The sequence below is a fragment of the Azolla caroliniana genome, unplaced genomic scaffold, assembly GCF_043228905.1.
Source record: "Azolla caroliniana isolate FFs.n. ecotype wild unplaced genomic scaffold, voAzoCaro1.0.p SCAF_7, whole genome shotgun sequence".
In the NCBI taxonomy this organism is placed as follows: domain Eukaryota; kingdom Viridiplantae; phylum Streptophyta; class Polypodiopsida; order Salviniales; family Salviniaceae; genus Azolla; species Azolla caroliniana.
The window spans coordinates 252325-278186 of record NW_028230442.1 but is presented as its reverse complement, the minus strand read 5'-3'; the positions used below and the strand labels follow the sequence as shown (position 1 = coordinate 278186).

The 25862-nt window shown below is 38.7% G+C and overlaps 3 protein-coding genes across 3 annotated transcripts; 1 reads left to right on the top strand and 2 right to left on the bottom strand.

Annotated features, from left to right (window-relative positions):
* Window positions 1-251: 251 nt before the first annotated feature.
* Window positions 252-1588, top strand: LOC147861393 (28 kDa ribonucleoprotein, chloroplastic-like). Its single transcript, XM_087322971.1, has one exon. It carries the CDS (start codon window positions 348-350, stop codon window positions 1224-1226), a length of 879 nt encoding a protein of 292 aa, XP_087179097.1. The 5' UTR covers window positions 252-347; the 3' UTR covers window positions 1227-1588.
* Window positions 1589-3842: 2254 nt separating this feature from the next.
* LOC147861392 (uncharacterized) lies at window positions 3843-14899 on the bottom strand. The gene is made up of 9 exons (XM_087323029.1): window positions 14679-14899; window positions 14492-14579; window positions 14006-14057; window positions 13189-13267; window positions 12993-13075; window positions 5290-5386; window positions 4951-4996; window positions 4738-4868; window positions 3843-4633 (listed from the first exon to the last, which is right to left on the bottom strand). Exons 1-9 carry the CDS (start codon window positions 14752-14754, stop codon window positions 4245-4247), a joined length of 1041 nt encoding a protein of 346 aa, XP_087179155.1. The 5' UTR covers window positions 14755-14899; the 3' UTR covers window positions 3843-4244.
* Window positions 14900-20751: 5852 nt separating this feature from the next.
* On the bottom strand, window positions 20752-23058 carry LOC147861391 (uncharacterized). The gene is made up of 3 exons (XM_087321981.1): window positions 22377-23058; window positions 22065-22238; window positions 20752-21926 (listed from the first exon to the last, which is right to left on the bottom strand). The coding sequence occupies exons 1-3, from the start codon at window positions 22865-22867 to the stop codon at window positions 21287-21289; spliced, it is 1305 nt and encodes a 434-aa protein (XP_087178107.1). The 5' UTR covers window positions 22868-23058; the 3' UTR covers window positions 20752-21286.
* Between the last annotated feature and the right edge of the window lie 2804 nt (window positions 23059-25862).

The window sequence follows — 25862 nt, the reverse complement described above, 5'->3', positions numbered from 1 at the left end:
CTTATACTCCATTTTGGCATATCTCAATTAATCTCTCTTTCTTTCTTTCACTCTTGCAATTGCCACATACATACATTCATACATTTACTCTGTCTCTCTCGTTCTCTCGAGTCTCTACTACTACTACTATTACTACTATCTCGTTGTCTCTACTACTACTATAATTTACTACTACTACTACTACTACTACTACTACTACTACTACTGATAATGATAAGAAAATCTTGAAGAAGAAGGGAGGGAAGAGGAGAGAAGCAGGGGCAGGGGCAGGGGCAGCAAAGGTTCGCGTTCCTTCCTTTCTCTTTTCCTTGTGTTAATTTACAGCACATATCTATCTATCTGCAGCCATGGCCGCTTCCTCCAGCCTCGCCGCTGGTCTGCTGCCATTTGGAAGCAGAGTTTCCGTTCAGGTGAGGGCCATGTCCATGTCAGACTCCTCCACCCCCACTTCCCTGTCATCCGTCCTATGCAGGGCCCCCCGAGGCTCATCCTCCTCGATGCTCCGCCTCCTTCACAATCCGTTACAGTCCTCCAGGTTTATCAGTACCACCATGGGTGCTTCCAGGCCAAGCTTATGCAACAGCACCGTTGCCATCGACCCTGACTTCTACAAGATACCCCACGAGGTCGGCATCCCGCAGGGAGCCAAGCTCAAGCTCTTTAACCTGCCCCCTACAGAGGACAGGGAGAAGCTGAAGAGGGATCTCATCGAATGGTTTGTGACGTGTGAACCTCAAGATGAGCCGGTGACAGTCGTGAATTTTGAATACACCGATGACCCTGAGTGGACCGCCCAGGGTGTGGGTGCGTTTGTGGAGTTTGGAAGCAAGTGGCAGGCTGTGACAGTCTACGCCCGTCTCGATGCCTCCAAGTTCCAAGGCCGCTATGTGCGCATGAACTTTGTGGAGCGCGCACCCTACCCGCCCGAGTGGCTCGCCAAAAATGCCAAATGGTTCCGGGACGATTCCAAACGCTCCAATGCCAAGATCTTTGTGGGGAACCTGGCATGGTCCGTGGATGATGCCAAGCTGCAGAATCTCTTTGCGGCCCACGGCACTGTCTATGACGCCAAAGTGATGACAGATCGAGAGACAGGACGTTCGCGCGGCTTCGGCTTCGTCACCATGTCCACAGAAGAGGAGATGAACAAGGCCATTGAGGCCCTCAATGGCACTCAGCTTGACGGTCGCCCTTTGAGAGTCAACCAAGCTGCTGCAAAGGCGTAAAAAAAGCATTGTGTACGGATTTCTTTTGGAAAGCTAGTATGTAGGAATCGGCTGTCCTCCCTGCTAAGTGTATGCTATATTATAAGTTAGGGGCATATAATATACTCACGCATACGAGGTGTTAGGGTTACGACATTTGTTAGTGAGACTGGCAATGTAATCTGCCACACTATTGCTAAGTTTGAGGTGGAAATTCGTTGTAGTTGTAGCCCTTATAAAGAGTATGTTGCTTTCTGTGGGTATTTTGTAAGTGATTTAGTTGTGGACAGATAATTGTATTACACAGTTTCAAGACTGCATATAAAGAGACATGGGCTAGCTTGTCAGCCTTCATTTTTTAACAAAGCATATGCGTTCCTGGATGTATGGTACAGTGTGTTTAAGTAATCATGGTGCATGACCAATACTAACAGTCAACAATTGGCATGTATATTCTGCTGAGTTCTAGTAATCCCATGGAGATGCATATTCTACATGGGATTACAAAGCATATGCGTTCCTGGATGTACGGTACAGTGTGTTTAAGTAATCATGGTGCATGACCAATACTAACAGTAAACAATTGGCATGTATATTCTACTGAGTTCTAGGGGGGTGTCTTGTGTTTTTTTTTCTCGTACATAACTTCCTTGAAGTAAGATTATTTGTTTAAAACTCTTTATCTTTCAGACATCAATTCTGATGAATGCTACAGTTCGAAACAATAATATTTTATTTATCAAGCAGAGATTGCATGGCTGAAGTAATATTATTTATTTGTCAATGGTGTATGCGACACAACTAAAAGTGAGATTGTATGCCACAGTTTGAAACAAATAATCTTTTGTTTATCGATCAGAGATTCTATGGCTGAAGTAAGATTACTTATTTGTCAATGGTGTATATTACAAGTGTATTTCAGTTGTCCTGGTTTCTTTTGCGAGTGTGCCCAATGATCAAAGAACAATTCATGCATGTTCAACTTCATAAAGCGTATTTTTTCTTTTTCAAAATTGTCTAATTACAGAAGATATGTGCGTTGTGTGGAAGTCTAATAAAGTGATTGCTTGTTCTTGATTACGTTGATTAATTCAGTGTGATCTTTTGGAAGCTTGTCAGGGCGTTCTTATTATTTTAATTAGGTTAATATCTAGATATGTTATTTGACTTAAATACTTTTCATGTATATTGAATCCTCATGAGATCCTCAATAATTTTCATGGATAGAAATTATTGATTCTCATATTCAATTCTTCATGCATAGGAATTATTGATTCTCATATTCAATTCTTCGTTAGATTGAAAAATCAAGATTGACATTATCTTCATGCATTTTGAGTTCATTATCTCAAGGCTACCCCTCATTCCCTAATCTCATGTTTGACGATTAGTTAACTAATCTCCATGAATACTCCATTGCTAGATAAATATTATACCTTTTGTAGATATTTTAGTATTGGCACTACAAAATTCTTAAACTTCTAATTTTGTGTATTCAAAAAATGAAGTTGTACTTGTAGCCCAATAATAAGATTCTTGTTGGTTAAAAGAATACATAACCTAAACAATTATGATGGTTGATTTCTTCTTGTTCGGAGTCACCTAAGTGTGTTAGTGCCTCATATTAACTTCATGATGTCCTTAAATTTTGTACATAACCTTCAAGAGAAGGCCAGAAGCAACTCAAAAGACTAATAAAAGTGTCTTTTATAGCTTTTCCAATGTTTGAGCCCTTTCCACACTATCATATTAGGTTCTATATTAATTCTTTGTCTCTTTACCATGTGTTACTCTTGTTCCTTGTACTTTGATCAATGTTTAGGTATACCGAAATTGTTAATAGTTATATCTGTAATTGCTCTTGTAAACCTTCCTGTTCAAGCAATTTAAATGGTTTTAACTGCGGCCATCATGCATGAAATGAGCATTTAGGGAAAGACAAACACATTTCAGACACGAGTTGAAATTTGAACTCCAAAACGTTTTGTAACGTGAAGATCCACCTGCATGGTTTATGCCTTGAAAAGTTGTGCCCAAATAGAGAACACAATCCCAACATTGAACCGTGTCTATGTTTAAAGAGCATTTACTGAACTTAAATCAGATGTTCATGCAAATTCAAGACTCAATGATCTACAAGACTAGGAATAATAGACGCTCAAACCACAAAACATCACCCAGATCAAACTTCACTCTAATTTCTGCATGCATGTAATCAAAAGAGGATCACCAAACAAAGATGCTGCCTAGTATCAACAGACATAATGTCAACCATACAGTATCTTCTTAACTCACAAACAAGCATCAAAACAAGAATAATAGACAGCAAAACTTTTACAACTTGATTGAATTGATGCAAGCACAGTTTGAAATTCGATTCAGTTAAGTATTAAGGTCACTGTTAGACTTTGAACTTACCACATGATAAATCTTGATGTACCTATGACTCCACAAACTTACATAAAGGCATACACATAAGTACACAAATGTAGTTCAGACACTTAAAGCTGACCTACTGAACTCATAATATGTAATAGGGTTTTGCATAAAGTTACAAAATTGAATCCGATTCATAAATGTATCCAGAGATGATGATGATATATTATCATTCCATAACGCATAAAGAGAAAAAGGGTGTAAAAAAATTATACAACATTCTTCCTTTGCTACATTAGACGGGTCACTGTTTGTTTCAATAGGAAGAATACATCGCTACCAAGTACATTGGCTACAAAATCAATGTTATCTTTTTTGTACCAAAGAATGATATGATTCGTTGCATGGTGTAATAGCTTTCAACAAGAAGATTTCATGGAGCCGGGAGTTACCTCTCAGAGGCTCTATAATCATTAACAATGATCAATAACCCAACAACTCAACTAAAGTTTCAAGATGAATGAAGCCTCGTGCACCTTACAGGCCACTCAAACAAGAAAAATACTACATTCACCCTCTTGGTACGGATATTCTGTTTAAGAACTATATCAATGAATACTATGAACAAGGGAACCGATATAGTTGTGATGTGAATCTTCCAACTTAGAAACCAGGTCCAAAAACTTGACCACCATATGATGAAGCCAGGAAAGGATGAGTAGCTTGAAAGTTATTACCACAAGCCACATTGGGCCATGCTTGTATTTGTTGCATCATTTCTTGTTTGTTGTCCACATTTATTAGCCATCGCTGGGAAGAAGTTTGTAGTACATGATCTCCAAGAAGCTTACAAGGTGTGTTCTCTTCGGGCACTGCTACAACATCCAAGTTCATATCTTGGGCAGAAATACTGTCTCCCATATCACTACACGATGGGCGTAGACGTTTGAAAGATAAAGGACTTGACATCTCAGAGAGCCTTTGTGCAATACTATTTACTGATTCTATATCTGATGTTTGCTCCGAACGACGTTTCTTACTAGGATTGGCAGCTGCAATAAATAAAAATAGATGAAATGGTTGGCTTGTATGGTCTAAATAAAGCAAAAAGTATGTGTATGAGGTTGCAAAAAAAAAATTGAGGGTTATGTCAAACCTCCCATCAGTGGTGAACCATGGTTTCCTTGGGTTTGAACACTGCCAGGACCCTCTCTACTTAGATTTCCACCATAGTTTGTTTCATAGCAGAACCCAGGATCTATATTACATACAGCGCTACTTGGTGTCCTGAAATACAGATTTCTATACAAATTGAGATACAATATAGCAAAATATATATTTATGTAGATGCTTATTTCCAAAACTCCACCTGAACAAGCTGTCAACAAAATCATCCACAAGAACAGGCCACGCACCTGAAACAAATGTTTTATATATAATAAGACAATACACATCGTCCTTCAACAATTTAAATCCTATTTCCGATTCTTGGTCATAGCTTTTCATTTACATAAATGGATCTCTAGGTTGTGTATGTGAGAAATGAATCGAGACAGAAAAAAGTTATATTCTATACATACACCAGACCAAGTATTAAATTTCTAGATGGCTGAGCCATAAAAGCTTGGATTTTTCAAATCAACATGATTTATCGTATCTCATGAGAGATCCCTGATACTAGAATGAGAATTCCATAATGAATACTTGCCTTCAGGATCATAATTACTGAAGTCATCATTGATAGTTTGGCTGAACTCCAGAAACTGTCTCCATGTATCTTCAGATATAGCATAGCGTTGGTGTTTCTGATAACCGAACAAATCATGTTAGGTTTTCAGAAACATTTTATCCAAAAAGTAGTAAAAATCGTGACCATATACCAGAAGAGTACCACGAGAAACGCCATGAATTATGACGCACGTATTAGATATTATACATATGTGGAGATTAGTAAGTACGACGCTTTGAATAAATCCACAAAGAATATAAAACTTAAATATGTAACACCCTGAGTTCAGCAATTTAGAGTATGCATAAGAGCAAGTGAATGCATGAGAAAGAGAGAAAGTCAGATCATAAAGAGCACAAGCCAAAATTTGAAATGACGTGCATGCATGAAACAATAACACCAGAAAAAGTACAAATGAAAGAACAGAAGAAAAACTGCATTAACATCTCTACAGAGGACAATGAGGCCTATGAGACCCCAAAAATATAGCAATCATATTGTTATGTGATATCTCATCCATACAAAAAGAAAAGAGTGTTGAACTTATTTAAAAGTAAAAATAAAATGCAATCTACGGTGTAAATGAAAGAACTAATCTAGTACTCACAAGACCCTTGGAGTGTTGACCAAGTCTATCAAATATCTCTATGATCTAGCCTAGAAGAAACAACATGATCCTGAAGCGTCTCAAACCGCTCATGTGTCACCTCAAAATATCTCATGTACTCCTCTGTAGCTTGGTGAATATCTCCTCATAAATAGATTGCGGCGAGAAATCCTGACAATGGATTATGTGGTCTGGATTCAATAACATTTGCTTCTCAACCTCCTCTTAGGGCATGGGTATTTTAATCTGTATCTTAGTGTTTCTCTCTTAAAACACAACATGAGGTTCTCATGGACTGACACAGAGGAGTGAGTGTTCCAAACCCTCAAAATACTCCTAACACAGGCAATAGCCATACAACCTCCAGATTGGAATCGGGTTCCACATCTTTGTCAATGCCTTGAACATAGCCATCAATCATGTCCTCATGCAGTTGGACAATCCGAAATGGTAAATATTGGTGTTCAACGTCAGCTGCTGCCTATCCAAGGTGGAGAGAGAGTATTCTACAGTGAAGCGAGAAGCATAGGATGATTTATAGAAATAATCAATTCCATCACTATCTATTGGGCCACAAGTTCACAATTTACATTGACAACTTGGCATTGCATAAATAGGAGATCCTTCATAATCTAGTTACTTGGGAAACTATGACGCATAGCTTCAGAATGGTAAGGCTCTGGATGTTCCACTCCTTAACATGAGGACTCTGTAATGAATGCACCTCTATTAGTCATTTTCATCTCATCAATACTTCCAAAAGCCTATAAAAGGAAGGATTTCCTGTAGTAGGATCAAGATTAGATTAGATATATTTTTAGAGTTCATAGAGAGGCCAATATTGACCCATGGGACCTAAGTACACAAGTTTCCTTGATGTGTGTCTCCTTCCTAAGAAGGGCTATTCATATTTTGAAGCACAAAGTCTCGATATGTGAAGGCATACTCTACTATCTAATGTTGTAGAGAAGATGTTGTACTCAGATGGTGGAACCAGTGTGTTTCAAGCCTCCATGTCCAGGCATCTACTCTGGTTGTCATAACATCCTGTCGTTGATGTACAGTAATAGAAAGAGTCCACAAGGTTTTGGGTTTTGACCCTCATAAGCTCTATAACGCTTGCCTACCAGTGTTATTCTGATGTCCTGGAAGGTTAGACAACCTATATACGTAACATTCTTTCATCTTTGCCACCTCAAAGCCTAACAGACAAAATAATTTGTTGGAATGGTGTTCAGAGCTGCCCAATTGGACATTACACCATAAGACAGATGTTTGTTCATGCATCAAGCCTCGATTTGCAAGTCCTGTCAATGTGAGAAGATGGTCTCTTCAGAAATCTTTCAACCCTAGAGGATGTGACAGTCGCTCCCAAGTTCTGTGGATGCCCTAACTGATCACCTTGTTCCACTAATGGCAAGTGAGTAAGGGGGTGCATCCATACAACACTGGGTGGGTGGTACTGCTCGAATATCAAGCCCATACGCTCACAAGTCACCAGGTAGTACCAAAGTCCTTGCAGCCACAGACCATGAGGAATCAAAGACAAGTTTACTGTATGTATCTCATGGTGTGTCAATGATGCTCCTAGTTCAACTTACATACTTGACATGTGGGGTTGAGGATTTACTCCTTGCCATGTGGGATATCACCAATGTATTTTGCAAGGATGCTTGCTACCCATTATATACTTATATACTCATTATCATTATCTGGTACTTCCTCTTCCTGCATCCCTATGTCTTGTGTGACTAAAGACTAATCCATTGCCATCTCTTTCAGGCCCACCTCTCGTCTGTCTACACTTGTGTATAAAGCTAGATCTCTATGTCTATGTCTTGCAGGTGTAGGCAATGTGCTCATGAAGCCATAGAGCAAGAGAGAACGAAAACAAAAGCACAAAAAACTAATGCAAAAGAAACTAAAAATTTTAATAATCTAAGCCAATATTTATCAACCAACTAAGCATAGTGGGGCCTATTACTAGGTATAGCAATCACCCACACCTATTACTAGGTATAGCATTACTATGTATGCTCTAATGAAACCCTTCTCCATGCCAAAAGTAAAGGAAAGTGGAAGCACAATGGCAACTCCTACAAAAAACCCAATCTACAAGGAGCTCATTTGTCATTATTGTGGCTACAAAGGTCACATTCCGCCCAACTGTCGGCAAAAGAAAAGGGACAATTCCACGAAGACTTCTTCTATCGAAAGTCAACCTACACGGAAATCAAACTCAGCCCACTCAACCAAAGAAATGGTTTTCCTTGGCATTGAAGAACATTCTTCAGCTTTGGTTAGACCAACTACCTCAACCATTGATGAGTGGCTAGTAGACAAAGGTACTACTACTGCACACACGACTTATGACAAATCTATTTTGCATGATGTCGAGCCCAGCTCCTACCAAATCTCCATAGGAGATGCCTCAAACATTGAGGCTTCATGTGTGGGTAATGTGTTTCTTAACACTTCTCCAAATGACGAACCTGTCGTTCTTCAAGATGTGCTACATGTGCCTTGCATATCTGCCAAAACAATAAGCAAGGTTATGGTATCTACTTTGATAGCTCAGCTTTGGAAGCCATTACCACCAACAGCCCACAGATTGTAGCTAGTGGCACACAAGAAAGGGGTTTATACCGCCTGAAAAGTTCCCACGGTCCCTTGGAAAAATCCAAATCTCATCTTCTTCATATACTTCAGGGCTGTCATGCCTTTGTGACACACGAAGATCCCATGTCGTGGCATGCTAGGTTTGGTCTCAACTATGACACTCTTCAAAAGCTATCCTCTTCACAGCTAGTCGAGGGTCTTCCTCCTTTCAAAACTATAAGTAACCCATGTGTTGCTTGTCTTCATGGCAAGCAACATCAAGAGCCTTTCCCTCATCAAGCCACTCACAGTGCAACATCTATTTTGGAGTTAGAGCACTTAGATCTTTGTGATCCAATGAGAACCACTACTCTTGGTGGTGCATGCTACTTCATGCTTATCATTGATGATTTATCATGTAAAGTTTGGATTTATTTGCTTGCAGAAAAATGTAACACCTTCACCAAATTTCAAGAATGGGTGGCTCTTGTTGAGAATGAGACATCAAAGAAAGTTCGAAAGATCAGGTCCAACAATGGTGGAGAGTTTATCTTACAAGCTTTCAACCGTTTTTGCTCTCAAGAGGCATTTGTCACCTATTTTCTACACCCAATGCTCCTCAACAAAATGGTGTGGTAGAGAGGAAGAACCTACTAGATCTAGAGATGGCTCATACAATGCTCTCTCAATCTGATCTTCCTCTCTCGTTTTGGGGTGAAGCTGTCAACACAGCAATTTACACATGTAAAACCCTCAGTTACTCACTTAAAAGTTTTTGGTTGTGATACTTATGTTCGCATTTCAAATAATGATAAAAGGACTAAATTTGAGTCCAGAACCAAGAAGTGCAAGTTCCTTGGTTATAGCATGCAATCTAAAGCTTACAGGGTGTGGGATCTAGAATCAAAGTCCCTAGTCATCTCTAGGGGTGTTCCTTTCGTGGAGTCTAAGCCGGATGACTCTAGGATTCTACCTGAGTTCACAGTTGAAATCCTAGCTACTCCGGAATCTCCTATTCTAGGATCTAGAATCAAAGTCCCTAGTCATCTCAAGGGATTTTCCTTTTGCGGAGTCTAAGCTGGATGACTCTAGGATTCTACTTGAGTTCACCGTTGGAATCCCAGCTGCTCCAAAATCTCCTATTCCATACGGAAATGCCTCGCCTTCAAGCCCCCATCTCCTCCCACTCCTACTCTAACTCTGCTACCAACTCAAACCTATCCCTCAACTCCAATTGTTTCGTCTCCCTGTACACACCAGTTTCCACCACTTCCAAAGTGGCTTCAAGCCACCATTAGTTATTCCCATCTCTCCAATGTTGAACTTCATGAGTATACAATTGATTCTCCTACCAACATCAGAAGAACACGCAAGTCAGAACAACCTCTTCACTCATGCAATTTTGCCTTATTGTGCACAATTGTACAATCACAAGAACCCATTATAGCTAAAGAAGATCTTGTTCTTCCGAAGTGGAAAGCGGCAATGGAAGTTGAACTTAATTCCATTGAGCAGAATCACACATGGGAGCTGGTTCCTCGGCCTCAATATAGGCAAGTCATTAGACTGAAATGGATTTTCAAGACCAAGTACCATGTTGATGGTACTTTGAATAAGCACAAGGCACACTTAGTTGCAAAGGGCTACTCACAAGTGGAAGGAGTGGACTATGAGGAAACCTTTGCTCCAAAGGTGCCTCTATTCAATGTGCACTTGAACTTGCTACTCACAACAAATGGCATATCTTTCAAATGGATGTCAAGTCAGCCTTCCTTAATGGTGACTTGAAAGAGGATGTTTATCGAGAACAACCTTCAGAGTGGAAAAACATGGTCTACATATTACACAAAGCCTTGCATGGCTTAAAGAAAGCTCTCAAAGCTTGGCATGACAAAATTGATGCATTCTTTCTCTCTCTTGGGTTTCAGCACAGTTATGCTAACAGCAATATCTATGTCTTTTCCCAAGCTGATTTGTTTTGCTTGATCATATTATATATTGATGACCTTCTAAGCACCGGGACCCTTGCTTCTAAAATCCAGCAGCTCCGTGTTGACCTCAAAACCACACTTGAAATGACTGACTTAGGACTTCTTCATTACTTCTTAAGCATGGAGGTCTACCAATCACATGGTGGTATCTTCCTCAACCAATATAGGTATCTCAGGTAGCTACTTGAAAGAGACCGATGACTTGTCAAATTGCAGGGCACTCTCATGTCCCATGCATCCAAACTCAAAGCTATCTGGTGAGAATGATTCGCCCATATTTGAAAATATCAAAAAATATAGATGGTTAATTGGGTCTCTTCTTCACTTAACTTACACTAAACCAGCTCCTTGAAAGAGACCGGTGACCTATCAAATTGCAGGCCACTCTCATGTCCCATGCATCCAAACTCAAAGCTATTTGGTGAGGATGATTCACCCATATTTGAAGATATCACAAAATATAGATGGTTAATTGGGTCTCTTCCTCATTTAACTTACACTAGGCTTGATTTGCCTTATAGTATGAGTAATCTCAGCCAATTCTTAATTGCTCCAAGACAAAGTCATTGGCATGCAACTATTTGAGTTCTTAAGTATCTAGCCAACACAATCGAATATAGTCTCTCTTTTAGAGGCGGCATTGAGCTTGTTGGTTACTCAAACGCTGATTGGGCAGGTGATATTTATTCTAGACGGTCCACATCTGGTTAATATTTTGTGTAAGGCTACGGCTTAATTTCTTGGAAATCAAAGAAGCAAAATTCAGTTTCTACTTCATCGACAAAAGTTGGATATCGCGCCTGTATGGATACTTCTTGTCAGTTGCTTTGGTTAATGCAACTACTTTGCCACATTGGTGTTTTGTATCAAGTTTTTACTGACAGCCAAAGCGCTTGTGCATTGGCACATAGCTCAGCATTTGATGGTAGAACAAAACATATTGAAGTGCACTACCATTAGTGAAATCACAAATCATCAACTTGAACTATTGTCCTACTCAAGAAAATGTGGCTGATTTGTTTATTAAGCCGCTTCCAAGGCAAGCCATTGATCAGCTCCTCAGTTGATCCAATGTTGGACCGCCATTCTGGAGCTCTGAGGATGTATTGGAGGGTGGAAGCTCCAGACCTGCACTCTCTTTCATCTTTACTATCTCTCCTCTACATTCTCTCTAGAATATATGTTTCTTTCTTCTTTCACTTCTTAGATTCTTCTCTCTCTAGAATCTGCAAATCTTTAAATGCCTTCTCTCTTCCACTTTTCCAAGATTATTCCCTCTTATTCCTCATTTATTGTACCTGTTCGGTAGTACAACAGGCACTTAACTACCAAAATAGCCATTTCACCCACGTTCCCCAATTTTGTATAAATAGGTTATACCATCCTCTTTTGTAAGAGCTTTATTTTTGTTGCTACTTGCAAACAGGCTCTGCTCTTTGGATGTCTCTACTTTTTGCAACTATTTTTCTACTGCTGTCTAACAGCCTTCTCAAAGCTTGGCTGTGACTTCTTTTTTTAACAACTGTTCCGCTGCAATTAACAGTTTTTCTCATAATTATCCAGAAGGATACTGAATGAGTCATAGGTTGAAGGGCTTTTACATGCATTCCTGGTCCCTAATGGATTCAGCAATTTTCAATGGAGAAAACCCATTCAACACTACTACAACACAACCTTAATTCCCAACTCGAATTAGGCATCCATAAAGCTTCATTTGAGGGTGATGTACAATGATAGACCACATTGACAACATCATTGTAAGCTCTGAAATGACAATGAATCCTTGATATAATATGCCACCTTGTCGAGGAGGTCGATTCTTGACAATCTCATAGTAGACGAAATGTGTGGATATCCACAGGCACATTGTTAAGACAACCTTGGTGACATTTTTATGGGAGGTTGATTCTAGCCAATCTCGATAAAGACATGATGTGTAAATATGCATTTATACAATGATAATGCCATATTGGCAATATCGGTTAAAGTTTAAAGAAAATGAGTGTAAAAATGGCGTTGGTTGGAGGGATACATTTAGTACCAAGGTAGTTGGGTGGGATATATTTGTTCATGGGTCATGTGAGCAAATGTATCAGCATATCATTTGTTCCATATGTAATCGATGGACAACCCAGCAAAGAGAAAAACATCTAGCAATTTTTTAGCACAACAATGAAACAGAAAATGGAAACCACACTGCAATGACAGAAGAAGAAAACATGAATAGATGATAGAAATTCTAGTAGCCTTAAAGACAACCATACATTTTTGTATAAGTGTGTGCAGAGACCTGATCACTAAGAACTATCATTACCCGACAGAAAAGATAAAATAAAAATGAAACAGATAATGGAATACAACAATCTCGGTTATAGTATCAATGTTATTAAATGCTCAAACCTTGAATGGCACATCTGATTCGTGCCAAAATATAAACTTTTGTAGCATGAAACACTATTACAATTTACAGCTGTTGAGAGGATTACCTGAACAAAAGAACACCATTGATCAAGAAGTCGAAAGCGTCCTGACATAGATAGGTGCCAGGCCTCAACAGAAGTGCTGACAGCTAGAAATTTTTGTAGATCCATGTGTTATCACAGATAACACTAAAATCGAAGTCCATGTACTACCAAAGGTAAAAGACAAAGCATCAGTGGATAATGGCAAAAATATTCTTACCGAGACTTTTTTGTCCTCTTTCCCGGCAAATGAAGAAGACAAATCCATAGAACAATGCAAATCGAGCTGAGTTTGTTAGCTGCCATACAACATGATATTACCATTTAATGCCCCATGACTATTGACATAGTCAGCAAATCATTCACATTAATATAAGCAGTTCATTCTTTCCTGGAGTATTCAGCATTTAGCTAGCATGGAAACTTGGAACAAACCCTCACCCAGGCACATAAAAAATGTTATGATTGAAATTCATTTAAGACACGTACCATTCAAATGGATATGAGGGCATCAACCCTTCACTTAGCAAGTACCGAGTAATTTCCATATGACAACTATGGCAGATCATTTGGCTCATTCCCTAAAACTTCCTTAGCATTATTAGCTTTACACTACCAATTACAAGATGGCATGCGGGTGTAGAGCTCTGCCTTAAGGCTAAATTATAAAACCTGTTTTATTTCTTATTTCTTCTTATGGGTAAGGTCCATATAACCAGAATATGAATAGAAAGTTTTGAATTCATGTGGCATGGCTAAAACCTATAACCAATTCAGTGTTAAGGAAAACTGTGTAAACCTTAACTCAATTTTGTGTTTTTGCAGAACTCTCTCATCTCTCGTCCTAATTCATCAACACCTCTGTGAGTGCAAGCACTACACATATGCATCATATGGAAAGTCTATAAATGTAACTAGAAGTTGATATCACATTATTCATGAAAGAGGTCATTCGATTTATTCCTACATGGCATACATAAGAGACATGCTCATGATGTACAGAAATGTGGCCTAGCTTCTATTACAAGGAATTTTACCTCCCAACTGAGATCACTCTTGATCCTCCTCAGTCCTTCAAGTGCGGCACTCCTGGAGCAACAAAAGACACATAGATCAATCCTATTCCTGAAATGGCTAAATTTGGAAAATACATCGAAAAACTAATTTTTGCACTTATTTTAAAAATATTACATCAAGAGACTAAATTTTGAAATTGCATCTAAAATACTGAACATTTGAAGCACATCAAACCACTAAATATTCAGCATACATCAGTAACCTAAATGGTTAAAGTACATCAAACGACTAAATGATAAAACATATTGCAAACACATAAAACAGCTAAATTCCCCGAACATATAGACCACAAAATGTTGATAACAAATCAATAAATAACACAACTCTTTTCAAAAACAAATAAATCACCAAACGTGGACAACAAAACTTGAACAAAAATAAACAAATAAACTAAATGTTCAAAACAACGAGTTACATAAAACAACATAACAATAAGATATACCCACCCAGTGAGGCCTTGAGATTCTGCAAATGCAGAGAGTGCAGATAACCGAGCTTTGATTCTACCAGATGCGTCCTCACTCGATGCAATATCTATCTCAAAATCTTGTCAGTAATGTAAACTAGATAAATAAAAAGAGCGTGCGAAATAAAGGTAGGTTTCAGAGAAGAAGAAGAATCGGCATTAACAACCTGCATATTCTGAATACATCTCTAACATGCGTGTATCGCCACATCCTTTAAGGGCAAAGACGCTATTGGGAAACATTAAAGAAAGATCTAGTCTTCAGATTCTAATGGTGATGGTGATGGTGATGGTGACGATGCTGATGCAGAGGGCTCTGTCTGTCTGTCTTTTACTTGAGAGACAGACAGAGAGAGGCAATGGCATGAACGTACAACATATGTACATGGCCCTCATTTTTAGTGTACATACATATGTATTGTTGTGCTTTGTAGGTATGTAATTTGTAAAACCGAGACAAACGGCATCACACAAATCCGAGAGAACCATAAAAATGGAGCCTTCTTCTCTTAGTGGAGTGAACATGGATCCACTAACAATGCTTATTATGTTTGTACCGTGGTGGTCGATTAATCGTCGATTGTATGTGCACTTAGTTGCATTTTACTCAAGCGTCTGTATGTTCTGAACTTTTACAAAACCTTGGTGGCCACTGGCAACCCATGCGTTGTTTGTTAGAGGGGTCATCGCATAGTGCATGTACAAGTGGTCACAACGGGCCAATTCGTATAAAGGGAAATCGTTGTTAATGTCAATAACATATAATTGGCAGTAGATGGCATGAACATGTTTAATGTTTGAACTTCGCAAGGCGATTACACTAGCAAACAACAACTACACACATCAACAACATTGTAATTAACACACTAAAAAATATAAAAAAATGAATGTATTGTTCTATGTTATTCGTCTGTACAATAGTTAAGTCTTTTCTACAACTTTATCATGCTTGCTTACATCATCAAGTGCTTGACTTCGATTGTTGTTATATTCCTTCACAACAAATCAATTATGTGGCATTCTATCCTTGGCCCCTTTAGTATTACATGTGCATACTTATACATTAATTATATGGTTATAAGTCCATGAATGGCCAACATTGTGGCGTGCTCATAGGACAACAACATAGTGGCAAGTCCAAAAAAAAGGTTGTTTTGTCTGCTACTCTCTATGAATTGGAGAGCATAATTGAAGGTGATGATTCATTAATTGTTGGAAGGACCTACCATAGACCATTTATATGGGATTTGTGGCTTGTCTAAATATGATCCATGACAAATATGCAAGTATGAATGATGTTGACGACACCGAGGGATAGTTCATAATGGCTCTTGAAGGGTGGAGAGAAACATGCTCTTCTTGTTGTCATTGTCTACGCTTGATATCACCTCAAGTTGGTATGATATATAGTTAATTGGCTTTGTTTGGTTTTTAAATATCATTAAACATGTTGGTTTAGTTTGGTTTGGCTTCGAAACTCCGCTTTAGCATATTACAATTTATAGGTTTCTTGCTTAACTACTTTTTCCCGCCTTATGATTTAATAGTTTAATTAATTGGATGGCTTCATTAAAAAAATTGTTTGTTTAATAACTTAATTAATTTAACTAAAATATGTCTCGATTCAGGGGGAATTGGACAAAGCCGAAAGGGCACGATCAAAGTTTTTGTTGAAATGGGGTGGTTTTCCTATGATGTTCAAATCTTCGATAGGGCCTAAATGGAACTACCAAGCACCCAAGTGGTTGTTTCCACCAATGGCTCCCATTAGTGAACAGGAGATGTAAATATGTATAGTTGTGGTACACGTAAGTTACCATAATTGTGGTACTCGGATAACTTTGTTGTAAAAGATTAGGTGGGATGATTTTGTTGTAAATGAGGGGGTGGGGATTATGATCAAATTTGTGAGGGGAAGGCCAGTGTGAGTTTTGCTTTTTTGTTGTTGGTTTTCGGAGTTGTTGGATAAAAGTAGCAATGGGTGTAGTTCGGTTTCGGTTCAGTTCAGTTTCAAGGCAAAGAAACCGAATTGAACCGAAACCGAACAGTTTATTTAAAACAAAAACCAAACCAAACCGTTTATGAACTCTTAGTATTGAAACCAAACCAATTAAGAAATAGTTGAAACCAAACCGAACCATTTAATAAAAAAATTAAACCTAACCACTTAAATTAAACTAATTAAACATCTAAATAAACAAAAATATATTAAATTAAATAAGCATTTAAGATAAATTTATTAAATCAATAAAAAACTATTAATTAAACCATTAAATCAATAAACTATTAAGGTAAAACAAAAGTTAACCTATAAACCTTTAAACCAAACCTATAAACCCGAGTTTTAGAACCAAACCAAACCGTTTATCGAAAATCCAAACCATTAAAATTTTTTGGAAGCAATAAACCGTTAAACCATGGCTTAACGGTTCGGTTCGGTTTGAGCTGAAACCGTGCCCATTGCTAGATAAAAGGATCTTAATGGTTGAACTTTGTTTGCTAACTTATGTGAATCAGTGTTTTTTGGGGGAAAATATGTGTTTAATTTAGTTTTTTTTCTTTTAATTGTTTAATTAATTTGACATAAACAGTTTAGTTTAGATTTGTGATTAAGATGATTTGGTATGGTTTCAACTTTTCCTTACATTTGGTTGCAATGGCTCGAGTTTAAACGGTTTCGTTTAGTTTTTGTTGTGTAAATGGTTCATTCGGTTCGATTCACTCTCCCAGCCCATGAAATAAAATTAAATTGAACCCAAATGGAGCCCATACATACTCAATCTATCAACTTCTTGAACAAGTGCTAAAAGGATGATGAATTGCAACAACCCATCCGTGGGTTTTTAGAAATGCCACGTAAAAAAATTCAAGGTGTTACCTTCGGCAAGACACAATGTTTTGAGGATCTACATGAAGGGTGGGAAAGATATGAGTAGGACCACCGGAGTTGTGACCTAGGGAAGATGGATTTGATAATATTGGCTATGTCAATTAGCGGAAGTCGAGCATGTAGATGTCATGCGTTTGTGCTCATGATGTTTCCCCCTTTTAAATTTGTGAAGATACACTTGTAAGTGTTATGTTGTAATTGAGGGTAAATGTGTGGACACATCTAGATGTAACGTGTTTCGTAATATATTTGAAGTTTATTTGTGTATGCACTTTGTAATATGTAAAGTGGGTGTTTGTCATATATTCTACTATTACTCGTGTGCGCCCATGTACATATATAATGTGTGTGTGGGAGGTGGGTGGGGAGGGGAGCTTGTATACTTTCAGTCTAGAACTTTTTGTAAATGTGTAATGTTTGTAAATGTGGAATTGTTTGAGTTTTGGTTTGTATGTTTTTAGTACATTTGTTTGCTTAAGGGATAAAAGAAATGAGGGTATAATTTGAGTTTTCTTTTTCTTGGAACTAATGAGTATTTTGCAAACATGAAATTCTCCCTAGGAGTAGGTTGGACAAGGGAGTAGAAAGGTCACTAGGGCAATATGTGGCCGATAAAAGGGGGGGAAATGAACAAACTAGTATGGAGCTTAGGCTCAGTGCCAAGCCTGGATTTGGTTTCTCAAGTGTAAGGCTCAATGTTGAGACTCTAGATGTTGACATCGAGCAACGACAATTGCAACAATTGCTACAGTATATAGTGCATTCTTCCAATTTTTAACTTACAAGTTGACATGAAGAACATACAAGAGGCGGATGTGATAGGGGCAATCTTGTGGAGTGATAGGGGCGAGATGGTGGATGCGGAAAATGAAGCATCTTTTGTATTTTGGATAAGGATGAGTGATGATGGTGTTGAGGGCTGCAACATAATTTAACGAGGAGACGAGGAGAGAGTGTCATTTTGTTTTTGTAGGTACATGTTTTTGGTGGTACCTACAAAACACCATTAGTGCCAAGCCTAGATTTGGTTTCTCAAGTGTAAGGCTCGATTTTGAGACTCTAGATGTTGACATTGAGCAACGACAATTGCAACAATTGCTACAGTATATAGTGCATTCTTCCAATTTTTAACTTACAAGTTGACATGAAGGACATAAAAGAGGCGGATGTGATAGGGGCAATCTTGTGGAGTGATAGGAGCGAGATGGTGGATGCGGAAAATGAAGCATCTTTTGTATTTTGGATAAGGATGAGTGATGATGGTGTTGAGGGCTACAACATAATTTAACGAGGAGACGAGGAGAGAGTGTCATTTTATTTTTGTAGGTACATGTTTTTGGTGATAAATCAACGAGAGAGAGATGGTTGTTGTGGACTTAATGAAGCAGAGTTCATGTTTTTGATAAGGATAAGTGATGGTGATGCGGGGGTCGAAGCATATTCTCTCGAGAATACTAGACTCATTGGTTGTTTGTATGTACGTGATTTTGGCGGTAATCGGCAAGATCTTTGATGTGGACTTGATGAAGCAAAATTTATATTTGGGATAAGGATGAGTGATGAGGGCGTGGGGGGCGAATCATATTCTCACGAGGAGATGAGGAAACAAGACTCATTGTTTTGTTGTATGTGTAGGATTTTGGTGGTATTCGGCGAGATGGGTGATGTGGACTTAATGAAGTAGAATTTATGTTTTGGATAAGGATGAGTGATGACGGTGTGGAAGCTGAAGCATATTGTCACGAGGAGACGAGGATTTTAGACTCATTTGATTGTTATATGTGCCAGAATTTGGTGGTAATCGGCGAGATGGTTTATGTGGACTTAACGAAGTAGTTTTTCTGTTTTTTATAAGGACGAGTGATGATGGTGTGGGGGTTGAAGCATAAGCTCATGGGGAGACGAGGAAACTTGACTTACTTTTTGGTTGTATGTATAGGAATTTGGTGGTAACCGGCGAGATGGTTGATGTGGAAAGAGGAAGCTTACTTCTTGAGTTTACAATCAAGAATGTGAAATGTGGTTGTCTTGAAAAACTACACAGCGTATTTGATCGCCTTCAAATCCGAGATGGACAAGCATGGAATACATTGTTCTCTACCTTGAAAGCTTGTGGTGGCATTCAATTTTTTGGATAAAGATTATGTTGAATAGGAGCAGGTTGAAGAAGTATTGAAATGGTTCATAACTACGAGCTGCGAGGGCTTGTTTCCGAATATAGCTACTTTTGTTGTTGTCTATGGATATGGAATAACTTGCAAATTAGTGGATTGTTTTCTCTACTTTGGAGAATGTAGACTTGTTTCCTCAGCCATCATCTTATACAAGACGGGCTTGGGGAAAAAATACTTTGTATGTTGTAGCTGTTAGGACCTTTTTATACAACTAATGGAAGGATATTTTGTTTTAGAAAAAAAGAGAGTGTACCCTTAGGGTGAGGTTGAAAGAAAGATGGAATGAAAACGAATTATGTCATGAGATAAAACAATGAAAGTTGTCATAGAATTGATATGATCTAAGATCTTAGGCATGATGAAGGAAATTTGATGCTATATGGGAACTCAAGCATGTTAGGACATGTCGTTGCAAAATACCAAGTTTGTGGAATTCATCAATTGCATTTGATGCCAAAAGATGGGGAAAAACTAGTTATGGTTCACGTGCATCACTTGAATGAGAGATTCACTGAGCGTCAAAGATAAAAGTATGTGTTGGAAGTTGTGTATATTTCTTTTGTCAAAGCAAAATAAATTTCGCAAGCTATGGAATTTAGGATTTTGCTTTTCTAGTGATGTCGTTTAGCTTAGTTTTATGCTCATTGTTCATGCTTGGTCTTCAAGGTTACTTTTCCTATTAGAGTTTTCAATTTAACGTTGTCCTTTGATTTCTATTTGTAATAAGGTGTCTACCATAAAGTTTCCATATGTTCAAGCAATCTCCTCTCAAAACCATGTTTCGCGGATACCTCTACAATATATATTTGCATAAGTAATAAGGCTATATTTGAACTTGATTTGCCTTTATTTTAAAGGCTCGCCGAGAAAATGATTGCTTTTTTATTTCTTTTATTTTATAAAAGTGGCATAGCTCTCTACATCTAGGCATTGAAACTCGTGAGCTGAGATGATATTTGATAACTTCCTTTTTCATCCATGTACAAGGTAGTGTAGGAATCCAATGTTTATGAGATGGCAGTGGTCTCTTACCCCATGGATCATGCATGTCCTTTCATGAACAAAGATTGTTGCTAGAGCAATCTCTTGGGAAGCATGATGCTCGAAAATTTAAACCAAACATATGAAAAGCATCCAAGATAAAAAATAAATAAAGTGAAATAAAACCATAGGAAAGATCTTAACATCAGTTATATTTCCATGTTACATGAGTGAGTTACAAGGAAGCCTATATGATAGGGCTGGTTCACGATGGATGAATGGGGCCAAACCATGAAAAAACAACGGCTGGTAGAAACCCGTGGCAAATATAGCTTGCCTTTTCAACAACCGTTTGTGTCCAAACATACATGGTGAACCTCGCCTGTTTGTGCTATAGATTATAATATCGAATCTTTCCATGTTCTATGGGTAGGTTACAACAAGGAAACCTATGTAAGGGCAGGTTCACAATGGATGAATGGTGCCAAACCAGGAAAAAAGTAGGGTGCATGGTACAAGCAAACATTACGTTGCTCGCATTTTTCGCACAACCATTGGTATCCAAACACCCATGGTGAACCTAGCCTCCTATGTATGCTGAGTGAATTATATATATGTATGTATGCTAAACAATCGGTTGATTTTGTATCATACAAGGTGAAGGAAGGATATGTATGTATTCATTCATGCTTTGACGAGGCATCGAAGAGATGCCAAAGCGTGTGTGTCATTATTGCACCACATGATTGAAACCGGTGATAATGGTGGACCAATCGAAAATAGCATTGAAAGGGTCCTCCTCCTCCGTGTCCACATGATGATGCAGCAAGCCAAGAACACCTCCCTCCTCCATGTCCATGGACATGTCCATGGACATGGACCACCACGCTTGGCCCCCCCCTTGCATGTCCTCTACCATTTCTGTGAACAGGGCATCATGAAGAAGAAAGTCGTCGCACTGTTGCTCATGTGAGGGCGAGATCGCTGTTCCATTGGAGACATGGAATGTTGATGATGCCAAGGAACCATCACCATCACCATCACCACCATCATCATCATCATCATTCGCACTAGATTCCGAGTTCATATCGCTTGTGTTAACGCTACTCGGAGGAGACTTTGTGTCTTGTAAATTAGGGCTTAATGGTGGTAGTTGTTGTTGATGGTTTTTTTGATTCGGAGATGAAGATGATGAAGAAGAGGAAGCGAGAGGAAGAGCAGGAGGAGGAGGAGGAGCCCGATTCAAGAGTGGCCAGGAATGGTTATGCTCTGATGTGTAACTGAAGATGAGCATGCTGGGGTCCTTCAGGCTTCTCTCAACTTGCTTTCTTGCAGGGCAGCCTTTAGAACTACTGCACCGATAATAACTCCTGCAAATGGAAAGCAAAATTAATCCACAAATACCAACACCCTCCAATGAATGGAAGCATGCATGACCACATATTCCATAGCATTTACATATATATACATATATGTTTGTCCACATTCATGTCATGTGTCTTCCATACCTTGGATATGGAGAGCCTTTTATGGGCTTTTGGCCATATTTTCTCCAGGACCACATGTCCGTCGGATTGGAAGGAGGGCCATTTTCACCTGCCCCTGCTCCACTCGCTGTTGCTGGCACATGAACCACTCTCTTCTGGGCTGCAGCTTTTCTACACCCACTGCCTTTTGCCCCTCTATATCATTTGCAATCACAACCAAAACTCAGTATAAACACATTAATCAAACAGTATATATATGTAACACACACACACACACACAATAAACAAACAAAATTGCCCAACACAAAAGTTGAGGGAAGGAGTTTCTAGTACCTTCTTTTGGTTTCTCTTGTTTTCATGACTGGTATAGAGACAGAAGGTGAAGAAGATGTCGACGGCGACGAGGAATTAGAGGAGAAAGAGAAAGAGGAAGGGGAAGGGGAAAGGGGGGGTCTGGTTGCTTCATAAGTTTGTTTAATGAGGTGCCCGCCATAGGTCATGTTGTGATAAGGCCCCTTCATCACATCATTAGGATTAAGCATATGCTGAGTGGTAGTGGCGGTCGTAGAAGTGGGAGCGGCAGCCGCAGAAGAAAAGGATATGTTATAAGTACCAGAATCTATGGCAGAGCTTGAATTAGGGTTTGAGAAGTGGCAACAGGCGTTGTTTTGCGAGCTTGAAATGCCGCCGGCGAAATTGGAGAAAACAGGGGGAATCAGAAACTGGGAAGAAGAAGAAGTCACGGCAGACTTAGTTGATAAGGAGAATCCTGCTCTAACAATGGCTGTGAGGTCTCCATCATCACTGTGAATAGGGTGCTCCATAGCTGCTGGATTGGCTGCAGAGTAGAGCAGACTGACTGGTGGTGTTTGGAGGTAGAGCGTAGGACAGAGGAATTGGTCAGTTGAAGAGTAGCTTTTCACACCAAGAGCACCGAAGAAACAGAGTGAGAGGACTTAGAGAGAAAACAGAGTAATAATAAAACACAGAGGAAAGCTGTGTAAAGAAGAAGAAGATGAAGGATGAAGGAGAGGAGGGGGCGCTGACTTTAATTTATAGGGAGAAGGTGGACTGAAGGCACAGAATTCAACCCTCGCTCCCAAAAGCATAATACGCACAGAGAGAGAGAGAGAGAGAGAGAGAGAGAGAGAGAGAGAGAGAGTCTAGGTAGCTAGCTAGCTGTATGTCAACACGCTCGTTATCTCTCTATGTATTTCACCATCACGCGTGTAGCACCCCCCCCCCACACCCCATCATGGTATCCATACACATTTGTACATGTGAGAGCATCCTGCATCCCACATACATACATACATGCATACATACATACATACATACATACATCATTGGATGGACCATTGCGACCCATTCATCCATCCATTGCATTGTGTTATGATCATTGATCGATCACAACGTATGTATGCTTTTTCAAGGTCTCATGGCTCGCATCGATTGTAGTAGTATCTGCATGTCCCCCCGTCCACTTCTGTCGTCTCTTTCTTCCCCGTGTATGATGATGATGAGACGGGATTCCATGACATCCAACCACGATAAAGTTGATGAATATTTACTGAAAAAATACAAAAAACTAACAAATAATGTATAATGTACATATACACAACACAAAAGAAATGCGATAGGGAGAATCCTATGTACAATACATATGTGGTATGTATGTATGTATGTATGTATGTATGTATGTATGCTACTTTTTCGTTCTTAATTCCCTTATATCTGAAACCAAACCAAACCAAAAGCAACCCTCTTCGTTGACTTTCGTTTTATCTCCCCCCCTCCCCTCCCCCAACACACACCCCCCTTCCTCCTCCCCATTACATGCATATGTATTATGTATACATACATATATCATATATGTGTGTATTCCACACATGCCTTCCAAAAGTTGCACCCAAAATATGCACACCCTCAACGAACATATGGCCAAACTCAATTTAGGGGAACTTACTTTTGCAGTTTGCCTTTAATCACTAGCCCAAAAGTCTTATAAAACGCACGTTTTTTCACATTACAGGAATTCCATGCATTCACAAACTATGGAACATATAAGTGAACTTACAAGAATTCCAAACTCCATGAGTGTTTGTTGTTTTCTCCATATTATTTGTAATAGAGTTTCTTATCACAATTCCAAGTTTGCCTTTAAATATAGTTTCATATTGGAAGCATCAATGATTATGATGCACCATGCGAACTGAATCGAAGACTTAATAAAAGGTTTGTGACATTGAAACCCGTAACTAATAAGCTACTTGTAGCCATATTGGTTCCCTTTTTAAAGAGGCATTTCCTATTTAGGCAATGTTTATAAATGACTTTTTGGCATGCAAGTAGTCTGTATTCAAATAATTTTTAATAATATTTTCCCAATCCATTGAAAGCTCTATAATTAATGTTTGTACATTCAAGTTTTATCAAGACCATCTTCTTGGGTTTGTGCGTGCGTGCGTGCGTGCGTGTGCGTGTGTGTGTGCGTGCGTGCGTGTGTGTGTGTGTGAGAGAGAGAGAGAGAGAGAGAGAAAGATATATTAACGTCTTCTAAGACCAAATTTGGCCCAGAGAGAGAGAGAGAGGAAATTAATTGGAGGAAGTTCATTGAGAGGGATTTGGAATGTGTAGGATGGTAAGTATCCTTGGTTAGACAAGACTCAAAATTTTGACACTAGGGATATTCATTAGAATGAATGTTATGAATGGCCAATTGAGGGAATGGAAGTCTAGGAAGTTAAGAGAAAAGTTCATGTATTGGAAGTCACAATTTTGTTCATTTCACGTATGCTTGAAGGTTGTACAATGTATCATGAATACCATGATATTATATTACGTGTCATTGCTACAATGGACAAAGAAGTATTTGCATTCCATTTAGCAACCTCTTCGACATTTGGTGTGGAGGAAGAGGGATAAGTGGATAAACACATAGGTTGCATATAACCATCTAGCAACCCCTAAGCGCTTGGGGAGAGTTGCAATATTGGAATTATATATGTATGCTTATAATGGTATGTAGGTTTTCATAAATGCAAGACTTGTGTTCATACTCACAACCATAGATATGTGTTGTCCTACATTTCATTGATAAGGAGGATGTAACACTTGGGAGGACAACGATTAAGGCTTCAACATCATTTTTACGAGTGACTACTAATCTCTTGTATTGATAAGGAGGATGTAACACTTGGCAATTATTTACGAGGTTGATTGATGTTTATGGGGTCCAACATCATTTTTACGAGTGACTACTAATCTCTTGTATTGTTGCTCCATTAAGTCTCTTCGATGCCTATCATCTAAGGATTAACAATATTGGAAACTACATAACTCTAGCAATGGATTATGGAAGATCTTAAAACATAGATGACATTCTAAATTGCCACTTGTAGCAATGGTCTTCATTTGGAGACTTTTGATTGGGGGTTTGCATTTGGAATCAACTCTAAAATGATGTAGATTAATAACGAGCAATTGCTTCTTTTGCATTGGTCAAATGGAAGATAATAATCATTGTTTCATACAATGTACAATTGTTTGTCAAGTTTGGAGTTACATTTCTCAAATTTGGCAAGTTTTATCACAACGTTATTTGATGCCAAGACATTGGGTGTTTGCATAATTGACACAGGTTAACCCAAAATCGAATATATTGGGGATTGCACCATAATTGGGATATGCACAATGCTCTTATATTTGATGGTAGGTATGGAGTCAAAACATATCTATGAAAGTGAAGGGAGTATTAATGTGGACATTTTCTTTATTGGTGGAACTATAAATTTTTTCCTCAGTGGAGGGTTCATCTTG

Excerpts from the sequence above, each read along its gene's own strand:
- LOC147861393 (XM_087322971.1), top strand. The coding sequence starts at position 348 with ATGGCCGCTTCCTCCAGCCTCGCCGCTGGTCTGCTGCCATTTGGAAGC.
- LOC147861392 (XM_087323029.1), bottom strand. The coding sequence starts at position 14,754 with ATGTTTCCCAATAGCGTCTTTGCCCTTAAAGGATGTGGCGATACACGC. Across the intron at positions 13,076-13,188 it reads AAGAGGACAAAAAAGTCTCG|CTGTCAGCACTTCTGTTGAG; the intron begins GTAAGAATATTT and ends AAAAATTTCTAG. Across the intron at positions 4,634-4,737 it reads TGGTTCACCACTGATGGGAG|CTGCCAATCCTAGTAAGAAA; the intron begins GTTTGACATAAC and ends TATTTATTGCAG.
- LOC147861391 (XM_087321981.1), bottom strand. The coding sequence starts at position 22,867 with ATGGAGCACCCTATTCACAGTGATGATGGAGACCTCACAGCCATTGTT. Across the intron at positions 22,239-22,376 it reads ACAAGAGAAACCAAAAGAAG|AGGGGCAAAAGGCAGTGGGT; the intron begins GTACTAGAAACT and ends CAAATGATATAG. Across the intron at positions 21,927-22,064 it reads AAAGGCTCTCCATATCCAAG|GAGTTATTATCGGTGCAGTA; the intron begins GTATGGAAGACA and ends TTCCATTTGCAG.